This window comes from Arxiozyma heterogenica (genome assembly GCF_036370985.1).
Source record: "Arxiozyma heterogenica strain weizmannii chromosome Unknown scaffold_25, whole genome shotgun sequence".
NCBI classification, from domain to species: Eukaryota; Fungi; Ascomycota; class Saccharomycetes; order Saccharomycetales; family Saccharomycetaceae; genus Arxiozyma; species Arxiozyma heterogenica.
Window position 1 is genome coordinate 331,745 of NW_027042678.1, and position 12,161 is coordinate 343,905.

A 12,161-nucleotide genomic window follows, 5' to 3' on the forward strand; every position below is an offset into this window, starting at 1 on the left:
ATCAAATAATACACATATATGAACATGTAATTATACTGTAATTAAAAACAAAAATGGTTTAAGTGCGAGATACACAACAGAAAGTAGGTTTTTTACTGATCTGTAGGAATTATTTTATCTGAGTTACCATATTTATATACAATTGAGAAAAGTGGAATAGTATTTGTTTTGAGTATTACTATCAAATGATAAATTGATTTTTCCTACTTTATACAGTGTTATCTAACTTATTCAAACAAAGAACCTTAGTTTAGCTTGAGTAATCAATTTACAAGATGCTATGAGATATTTAATACAATAAAGCAGGATGTTTTTTTCTATGAAACAGCAGCTTTCAGCAAATGTCTATCTTTTGTGGATAAAAATCAATGTCATATAGCGTATTAATGCTATAAGCTATTTTTTATCGCTATGAGTTATGTCTGGGTTAGGTGTAAAGTTTTTTATTGTGCTTTTATATGATTTCACTCTCTAACTTTTGAACATATACTGAATGATATTCAATACAGTTACGTGAATTATCCTCTAGTCATTTTTGGTTTAGTTCTCTAATGAATTGTACAACATCAATACTTTCCTAATTCAAATGTTTTTAGTTGCAGTTGCTATTTAGTCAACTAGTGATAATACAAAATCATCTGCTGTTAGAATATTGCAATTTACAATGATGATGTCATTAAATAAAGAAAAATAAATTTGGAGACATACTAAATTTTTATTAAGGTTTGTAATAATACTAGTAGATGTCATTCTTGTTGGGATAAAATTTACCACATGATTTATTAACAATCAAGTTATTTTATTTGTACATCTGTATGTATTGAAATGATTAAAAGTTGAAATGTTCTTTGATTAATTAAAATTTACTGAATTTGAAAAAGATAAAGAATGAGAAAGAGTTAGGGGTATAGTATATAGAGACCTGCTTGAGTTAGTGTATTACATAAGTCAGAAATGTTTGACTTATTAGATAGTAAGATGTTATTTAGTATAGTTGTAATGATCATTATTATATGTTATCTGATGATTAACTAATCATATTAATATATAAATCTATTTTAATAGTATAAAAGCATTCTAAATAATGATAGCTTTCTTGATTGTAATATGAATAATTAATAATATTGATAACATTAAAAATATCTTCAGTAAGTAATGGTAGCGGGTTTAGTTATTGCTCATATAGATTATCATCTCTGTTTATCTCATTATCATAGTGTTATATTAGTATTAGGATAATCAAAGAGATCATTTTAATACAATGAACTGTAGTATCACAAATAATTCTGTTAAATTAATACAATCAATAATTTACTAGTGAGATGTTTATAATGTAGAATATAATTATAAATATATCATTGGAAGAATTGTTAAATCATTTATAACAGATTAGGTAGTTTGAAACATGTTAGTTATGTTCTTGTTCTAATACTTATATTCATATTGGTAATATTACAGTTCAGATCCAAGATATCACACATTTTAGAGTAGATAACAAATCATTCCCAGTATAATAATTAATAAGTTATTGTACATATTTAGAATTTGTTTATATTATTTATTATCCAGAATGTTTAAAGTTGTAATTCACTTCAAAATTTATTCTGCTATGTCTAACAAAGAGTAATAAAATTATCAGATGATTGGGATATGAGTAGAATAAATAATATTCATTAACATTACTACAATAAAATTAATACATCCATGTAAGTTTAAAGATTCATTAGTTATTCTTGCTATCATATTACAGTCAGTTGATATTTTGTTCATATGATAATCATTAAACATACAATAAAATAATAGGCAATCATTTCTTTTAGACTGAAGGTATTGAGGGGAAGTGGTTGAGTATTCTTAGACAATCATATTTATAAAAAAGTAACATCATTGATAGATATCTTCACTAATGATAATATATGTATTAGGTAGGCTGTCTATAGCTTAAAATATCTCAGTTAGTTGTATTGAGTATAGTTAAATATAAAAACTTTTTTTTCTCAAAATTAACTTTCTGAAACGTATAAATAGTCAAGATATAGAAGTTAGAAATAATTTCTTTTACTTACGACTTTATATACGTAATACACAGTTTTGTAATAATATATGTATTATTTAATACTGTGAGCGATTACTTATAAAAATACGGTTCGTGAAGTTCCATTATAACTTATAGGTTATTACTCCACACCTTTTAAATTTCAACAGCTACAAAATATGTTTACATTGCTGTTCCAGCTTATTTTGAATTACAAAAAATTTTCAAATTTATTACCGAAGAAGAAAATTATGAGAAAGAAAGAAAACTATTATTAACTTTGTAGAATATTAAATATAAAAAGCAAAAGCCGTCCATATCTATGTTAAATAAAATTTTATCTAATCTTTATTTTGGGATTAGAACCCTGAGAATACTTCCTTATACAACTATTACGATTTTCAAATTATTAGTTACAAGTTGTAGAAAGTACTAAAAACTAGTAAGCACTTAACATAGTATGTGGAATATTGTTAAGAACATGAACAATCTAAACCTATCTGAAAACTTCTGGCCCAATTATGTGAATCATGATAGGGTGTCTTAGAAAAAAACTATTGGAATACTCTTTTACTATATAAATCCTTGATTATTTGTACAATATGAATAATATACATAACTTATAGAAATATGAAATAAACACTCTAACACTACTTAATCTTATTCATGGATTATGGCTACCCTATTATATTGAAATTCCTATGGTAATTATTAAAAAAACAAAAAAACGAGTCCAACAGATAGTGATTATGACTATATTTTGAATAATAAAAGACTACAAATGTTGCTAACTTCCTGTGTCACACTTGGACCAATAGATATTGTTACCAACGGAAGCAATATACATACGCCATGATATTTGCCAATCTTGAGTTTTGTCATCCTGTTCATACGTGTACATTTTATAATAGTCACTAACCCAACTTCCATCAACGTCATTAGTCAAAATTTCTTCTAACATATTCTCTAGTTCTCCACTTTTATATATTCCACCCCATTCAGATTGATTTGCACAGTAATCAAGTGCCATATAGGCGTTACATAAAGGTGCATAAACCGGATAGTTTGCTCTTTTGCTGAGATTAGCATTATTTCCGTTCCATATCCCAACCTGTGTCATTGCAACAGCACCAGTAGACTCAGAATGAGGATTAAAGATCAAATGGTAAACTATATCAGTAGCATTGTCTCTTAAGTATATATTAGGTAATTCAACATCTCTTTTGTTAAGTCCTGTATAGGATACTTCATGCCAACCATCAACAATATTACTAGCATACTGGTCAGAAAGCCAAGAAGTAACACACTCTTTGTCAAACGTATCTCCGATTTGGCAATGCCTCGCAATGTCTCTTTTCATTGCTGTAGGATCTGCACCCTCCAAAGCTCCATTGGGTCTTCCAGCATGCTGCCAACCAATATAAAGTGAAATTGCATTTAAACAAACAGATTTCGCCAAATCCAAAGACGCTTTACGACAATCCCAATTTGGTTCTTTTTTGTCACTTTCACATGCACTACAAACATTCATTGCCTTTTCGACCGTTGACGCAGAAGACTCAATAAAGGATCCCCAAAAGGCCACATTAGTAAGTATTGGTTTTTCTGGATTGAAGTATGAATATAGTGCAACTAGATTGAGATGGATTATATCATAATAAGGAAATGCACCACTCACAACTGGAACCAATAATGAAAAGAAAGTTAATGGTAGTACTCGCATCGAATAGTTAATCCTAAATATTAATTAACAAATGTTAAGTTTAACGTAGAATGAATTTAGGTGAAAACAGATAATACTATAAAAGTTATTGAATGCTTGCTTCGTTATGCATCTATAAAGTGCTCTTAGTGGTTTTTTTTGATGGTATTTTTGGATGATAATTTTAAAAATATTAAGTAGGTATTGGTTGTTCCCTATGGAAGTGAAAATTTATCTTCTTTATATAACAATTTTTCCCAAAATTATTAAAATATAGATATTTTTCGAAGAATCTTAAGAATAAGAAAACAACTAACTTCTCCATTATCAAAAATTCCTGTGGAATATTGTAGGTATTTCTTAATCAGAAAATTATAATATATGTAACAAAAACAGTAGGTTCGCAAAAAGGTAATATGGACTTCGAAAATCATCAAGATCTCTGGAAATTGGCTAAAAAAGAAATGTTTAAATAAACAAGCAAAAATTTTTTCCCACTATTTTATAATAAATACATAAACATATTGTCCGAAATAGGCAATGACTGTATACAATAATCTTATGATGAATACTCAAGATGTATTTATCCTCTTTCGTCCCCTCCCGTATGTTAGGACCGAGAATAGAGTAAATAAAAATATACATAATTATATGCATCGGTAACTAAATAATGCTTATTTCGAATTTATCTTTAATTCCTTCCTTCACCTCTTCTATATATATAAGAAAATTTTTCTCATCCAGTGAAAACATATATTTTTATACCAAGCACAGAATTAGTATCACAAAATATGACTTAAAATTAGCTGTTCCTGCATGTGCATTCTCAATTATATTCTTATGATTATTATATAGTTATTAGAATACAAATTCATTTTCCTTCCCCATGCACAATATTGGAGTAATAATATACAAAAAGTGTAAATAAAATGATAATTTGAAATTCTTGGTTTCATATGAGCCATTTCTCTCTACGAACAGTTACATCAATGTTTAGTGATAGTTGAACGAGGATTATTCAACAGTCATTGTTCTATCTATTTTATTTTGGAATATTTTATGTTAGCATATATAGCTTTAAGGGAAAATGTATCTGTCAGTCATCTGTTGGCCTCAGTATTAAAAACTTTTTTAAAATTACTATAATATTAACAAGATGGAGTGCTATAAACTTATAATAGGATATTGATGGTATTATAAATTCTTCGTTTACTTATAATATCAAAGAGATCTCTAATTATATATCAGTAAACCATATTCACAGCAATACGCTATGATACCACTACAATATCTCAATAATCAAATTCACTTCTATTCTCTTCTCTACTTTATACAGTTAATATTTTAAACTACTATTTGCAATAACATATCTAATTTTACTGACATCCCTAGGTACATGACAATTGCTACTATCACATTGTACTATCTACTACAGCTATCACTCTTTGCAATGGAGCAATACATTCTTTTACTATGTATAATGATATTTTATTATATTCCAACAAGACCATCTATCACATAGCAAAAACTATAAACTCCTTACATATACACTCTTGAATGATTTTCTTGGTTTAGATCTATTAATTAATTAAAACAAGACTGCTTATGGTTGATACAGAACTGTAACCACTAATATATGTTAACGCTATAATTGTTTCAAACAAACAGAATTTATTCTACTACAGCCACTCATTATACACATTATATCTTTCTGCTAAACTGCTCTCTTATCATTTTCCTTTCATTTTATTTTTCCTCTGAGATCCAATTTTTCTTAAATTTCAAAAACATTTTCAAGCAAATAAAAAAACACACACAGATATGAACAACTGTACAATACAAACAAGCATGTAAACAGTATGTATAAAACCAACTTATGGATGATCATGCATACTCAGTTGTTATCTATGCACTTCATATATTTACATAATATAAATATAAACATCGAGCTACTACCATTCAACATGATATAATCATACCATATTACATCTAACAATCATTCATGAATATACTTGATACAGTCAACTGAGATACTGTTAACGAAGGGAATACATTTATCAACTTTATACATATATGATTACTATGGAATATGTTTGGAAATAGAATACATTTATCTTTATGATATGATTATTTTATTACTATGATTATTTTATTACTATGAATATTTAGGAATACATGAACACAAATACTATCTCCCATCTAAATGATACAATTTGATATCACACATTAGTTTCACATCGTATTCACATTAATGCAACTATCATGAAATGTACAATCTGTTCATACAGCTAAACCTCCTACTATAATTATCAACACTATACCAACTACCAGCTACCATCTAACCACAACAAAAATACCACAATTAGATCACTCACAAAGATGTATTCTACAAATAACTAAAATTATATTTTTTTCATGAAGAATTATTCATTATAACTGATCGTCAATAGGTAAAATTCAATAATACTGTTATCTATCCCTACCACATCAACACCATGTATCACAATGATCAACATCAATTCAAATAATAAACATGCCACACCCTGTAATTATATTATAATTGAAAGTAAAATGGTTCAAGTATGGGATACACAACAGAATGTTACTTATTTACTGATTTGTATTAGATCTGTAGGAATTATTTTTTCTGGGCTACTATATTTATATACAAAGGTAGAACAGTCATTGCTTTAAGTGTTACTATGAACTTTACACTCAGGTTTTTTATTTTATACAGTGTTATCTAATTTACCCAAGAAAAGAACTTTGGATAAACAATTTTCAAAACACTATTTGATACTTAATACAATAAAACAGGAGATTATTTTCTATGAAACAGCAACTTTGAACAAACGTCTAATGTTTCTTTTGTTATGTCTTTTTTTCTGGTCAAGATCAATATTGTATGGTATATTATTGCTATAGATGTTTTTTACTATGAGTTACATGTAGGTAAGGTATAAAATATTCTACTATAGTTTTTATGAATAATAGTGCACAACAATATAGTACCACTGTCTGATTTTTCAAACATATATCCATTGATATATCATCCATGTAGATCACTTTCCACTGGTATTTGACTAATTTCTGTAATAAATTCTACTACATCAGTACTCTCCTCATTCAAGTGTTTTTAGTTGCTGTTGCTATTTAGTCAATTAGTGACAATGCAAAATCATCTGCTGCTGTTAGAATATTGCAATTTACAATGATGATGTCATTAAATAAAGAAAAATAAATTTGGAGGCATATTAAATTTTTATGAAGGTTCATACCAATACCAGTAGATGCCATTCATGTTGGAAATTAAACAACTGTTACCACATGATTTATGAATAATCAAGTTTTTTTATTTGTACATCTGTATGTATTGAAATGATTAAAAGTTGAAATGTTCTTTGATTAATTAAAATTTATTGAATTTGAAAAAGATAAAGAATGAGAAAGAGTTAGGGGTATAGTATATGGAGACCTGTTTGAGTTGGTGTATTACATAAGCCAGAAATGTTTGACTTGTTAGATAGTAAGATGTTATTTAGGATAGTTGTAATGATAATTTTGGATATGTTACCTGATGATCAAACAAACATATTAATATATAAATTTCTATTAAGAGTATAAAAGCATTCTAAATAATGATAGCTTTCTTGATTGTAATATGAATAATTAATAATATTGATAACATTAAAAATATCTTCAGTAAGTAATGGTAGCGGGTTTAGTTATTGCTCATATAGATTATCATCTCTGTTTATCTCATTATCATAGTGTTATATTAGTATTAGGATAATCAAAGAGATCATTTTAATACAATGAACTGTAGTATCACAAATAATTCTGTTAAATTAATACAATCAATAATTTACTAGTGAGATGTTTATAATGTAGAATATAATTATAAATATATCATTGGAAGAATTGTTAAATCATTTATAACAGATTAGGTAGTTTGAAACATGTTAGTTATGTTCTTGTTCTAATACTTATATTCATATTGGTAATATTACAGTTCAGATCCAAGATATCACACATTTTAGAGTAGATAACAAATCATTCCCAGTATAATAATTAATAAGTTATTGTACATATTTAGAATTTGTTTATATTATTTATTATCCAGAATGTTTAAAGTTGTAATTCACTTCAAAATTTATTCTGCTATGTCTAACAAAGAGTAATAAAATTATCAGATGATTGGGATATGAGTAGAATAAATAATATTCATTAACATTACTACAATAAAATTAATACATCCATGTAAGTTTAAAGATTCATTAGTTATTCTTGCTATCATATTACAGTCAGTTGATATTTTGTTCATATGATAATCATTAAACATACAATAAAATAATAGGCAATCATTTCTTTTAGACTGAAGGTATTGAGGGGAAGTGGTTGAGTATTCTTAGACAATCATATTTATAAAAAAGTAACATCATTGATAGATATCTTCACTAATGATAATATATGTATTAGGTAGGCTGTCTATAGCTTAAAATATCTCAGTTAGTTGTATTGAGTATAGTTAAATATAAAAACTTTTTTTCTCAAAATTAACTTTCTGAAACGTATAAATAGTCAAGATATAGAAGTTAGAAATAATTTCTTTTACTTACGACTTTATATACGTAATACACAGTTTTGTAATAATATATGTATTATTTAATACTGTGAGCGATTACTTATAAAAATACGGTTCGTGAAGTTCCATTATAACTTATAGGTTATTACTCCACACCTTTTAAATTTCAACAGCTACAAAATATGTTTACATTGCTGTTCCAGCTTATTTTGAATTACAAAAAATTTTCAAATTTATTACCGAAGAAGAAAATTATGAGAAAGAAAGAAAACTATTATTAACTTTGTAGAATATTAAATATAAAAAGCAAAAGCCGTCCATATCTATGTTAAATAAAATTTTATCTAATCTTTATTTTGGGATTAGAACCCTGAGAATACTTCCTTATACAACTATTACGATTTTCAAATTATTAGTTACAAGTTGTAGAAAGTACTAAAAACTAGTAAGCACTTAACATAGTATGTGGAATATTGTTAAGAACATGAACAATCTAAACCTATCTGAAAACTTCTGGCCCAATTATGTGAATCATGATAGGGTGTCTTAGAAAAAAAACTATTGGAATACTCTTTTACTATATAAATCCTTGATTATTTGTACAATATGAATAATATACATAACTTATAGAAATATGAAATAAACACTCTAACACTACTTAATCTTATTCATGGATTATGGCTACCCTATTATATTGAAATTCCTATGGTAATTATTAAAAAAACAAAAAAACGAGTCCAACAGATAGTGATTATGACTATATTTTGAATAATAAAAGACTACAAATGTTGCTAACTTCCTGTGTCACACTTGGACCAATAGATATTGTTACCAACGGAAGCAATATACATACGCCATGATATTTGCCAATCTTGAGTTTTGTCATCCTGTTCATACGTGTACATTTTATAATAGTCACTAACCCAACTTCCATCAACGTCATTAGTCAAAATTTCTTCTAACATATTCTCTAGTTCTCCACTTTTATATATTCCACCCCATTCAGATTGATTTGCACAGTAATCAAGTGCCATATAGGCGTTACATAAAGGTGCATAAACCGGATAGTTTGCTCTTTTGCTGAGATTAGCATTATTTCCGTTCCATATCCCAACCTGTGTCATTGCAACAGCACCAGTAGACTCAGAATGAGGATTAAAGATCAAATGGTAAACTATATCAGTAGCATTGTCTCTTAAGTATATATTAGGTAATTCAACATCTCTTTTGTTAAGTCCTGTATAGGATACTTCATGCCAACCATCAACAATATTACTAGCATACTGGTCAGAAAGCCAAGAAGTAACACACTCTTTGTCAAACGTATCTCCGATTTGGCAATGCCTCGCAATGTCTCTTTTCATTGCTGTAGGATCTGCACCCTCCAAAGCTCCATTGGGTCTTCCAGCATGCTGCCAACCAATATAAAGTGAAATTGCATTTAAACAAACAGATTTCGCCAAATCCAAAGACGCTTTACGACAATCCCAATTTGGTTCTTTTTTGTCACTTTCACATGCACTACAAACATTCATTGCCTTTTCGACCGTTGACGCAGAAGACTCAATAAAGGATCCCCAAAAGGCCACATTAGTAAGTATTGGTTTTTCTGGATTGAAGTATGAATATAGTGCAACTAGATTGAGATGGATTATATCATAATAAGGAAATGCACCACTCACAACTGGAACCAATAATGAAAAGAAAGTTAATGGTAGTACTCGCATCGAATAGTTAATCCTAAATATTAATTAACAAATGTTAAGTTTAACGTAGAATGAATTTAGGTGAAAACAGATAATACTATAAAAGTTATTGAATGCTTGCTTCGTTATGCATCTATAAAGTGCTCTTAGTGGTTTTTTTTGATGGTATTTTTGGATGATAATTTTAAAAATATTAAGTAGGTATTGGTTGTTCCCTATGGAAGTGAAAATTTATCTTCTTTATATAACAATTTTTCCCAAAATTATTAAAATATAGATATTTTTCGAAGAATCTTAAGAATAAGAAAACAACTAACTTCTCCATTATCAAAAATTCCTGTGGAATATTGTAGGTATTTCTTAATCAGAAAATTATAATATATGTAACAAAAACAGTAGGTTCGCAAAAAGGTAATATGGACTTCGAAAATCATCAAGATCTCTGGAAATTGGCTAAAAAAGAAATGTTTAAATAAACAAGCAAAAATTTTTTCCCACTATTTTATAATAAATACATAAACATATTGTCCGAAATAGGCAATGACTGTATACAATAATCTTATGATGAATACTCAAGATGTATTTATCCTCTTTCGTCCCCTCCCGTATGTTAGGACCGAGAATAGAGTAAATAAAAATATACATAATTATATGCATCGGTAACTAAATAATGCTTATTTCGAATTTATCTTTAATTCCTTCCTTCACCTCTTCTATATATATAAGAAAATTTTTCTCATCCAGTGAAAACATATATTTTTATACCAAGCACAGAATTAGTATCACAAAATATGACTTAAAATTAGCTGTTCCTGCATGTGCATTCTCAATTATATTCTTATGATTATTATATAGTTATTAGAATACAAATTCATTTTCCTTCCCCATGCACAATATTGGAGTAATAATATACAAAAAGTGTAAATAAAATGATAATTTGAAATTCTTGGTTTCATATGAGCCATTTCTCTCTACGAACAGTTACATCAATGTTTAGTGATAGTTGAACGAGGATTATTCAACAGTCATTGTTCTATCTATTTTATTTTGGAATATTTTATGTTAGCATATATAGCTTTAAGGGAAAATGTATCTGTCAGTCATCTGTTGGCCTCAGTATTAAAAACTTTTTTAAAATTACTATAATATTAACAAGATGGAGTGCTATAAACTTATAATAGGATATTGATGGTATTATAAATTCTTCGTTTACTTATAATATCAAAGAGATCTCTAATTATATATCAGTAAACCATATTCACAGCAATACGCTATGATACCACTACAATATCTCAATAATCAAATTCACTTCTATTCTCTTCTCTACTTTATACAGTTAATATTTTAAACTACTATTTGCAATAACATATCTAATTTTACTGACATCCCTAGGTACATGACAATTGCTACTATCACATTGTACTATCTACTACAGCTATCACTCTTTGCAATGGAGCAATACATTCTTTTACTATGTATAATGATATTTTATTATATTCCAACAAGACCATCTATCACATAGCAAAAACTATAAACTCCTTACATATACACTCTTGAATGATTTTCTTGGTTTAGATCTATTAATTAATTAAAACAAGACTGCTTATGGTTGATACAGAACTGTAACCACTAATATATGTTAACGCTATAATTGTTTCAAACAAACAGAATTTATTCTACTACAGCCACTCATTATACACATTATATCTTTCTGCTAAACTGCTCTCTTATCATTTTCCTTTCATTTTATTTTTCCTCTGAGATCCAATTTTTCTTAAATTTCAAAAACATTTTCAAGCAAATAAAAAAACACACACAGATATGAACAACTGTACAATACAAACAAGCATGTAAACAGTATGTATAAAACCAACTTATGGATGATCATGCATACTCAGTTGTTATCTATGCACTTCATATATTTACATAATATAAATATAAACATCGAGCTACTACCATTCAACATGATATAATCATACCATATTACATCTAACAATCATTCATGAATATACTTGATACAGTCAACTGAGATACTGTTAACGAAGGGAATACATTTATCAACTTTATACATATATGATTACTATGGAATATGTTTGGAAATAGAATACATTTATCTTTATGATATGATTATTT

The 12,161-nt window shown here is 27.6% G+C and overlaps 2 protein-coding genes across 2 annotated transcripts; both read right to left on the reverse strand.

The window, feature by feature from the left end:
* Positions 1-2,822: 2,822 nt before the first annotated feature.
* Positions 2,823-3,758, reverse strand: PWA37_002976 (uncharacterized protein; the record flags this gene model as incomplete). The annotated part of the gene is made up of 1 exon (XM_064859522.1): positions 2,823-3,758. One exon carries the CDS (start codon positions 3,756-3,758, stop codon positions 2,823-2,825), a length of 936 nt encoding a protein of 311 aa, XP_064713765.1.
* A 5,355-nt stretch (positions 3,759-9,113) lies between these two features.
* Positions 9,114-10,049, reverse strand: PWA37_002977 (uncharacterized protein; the record flags this gene model as incomplete). The annotated part of the gene is made up of 1 exon (XM_064859523.1): positions 9,114-10,049. The coding sequence occupies one exon, from the start codon at positions 10,047-10,049 to the stop codon at positions 9,114-9,116; it is 936 nt and encodes a 311-aa protein (XP_064713766.1).
* Between the last annotated feature and the right edge of the window lie 2,112 nt (positions 10,050-12,161).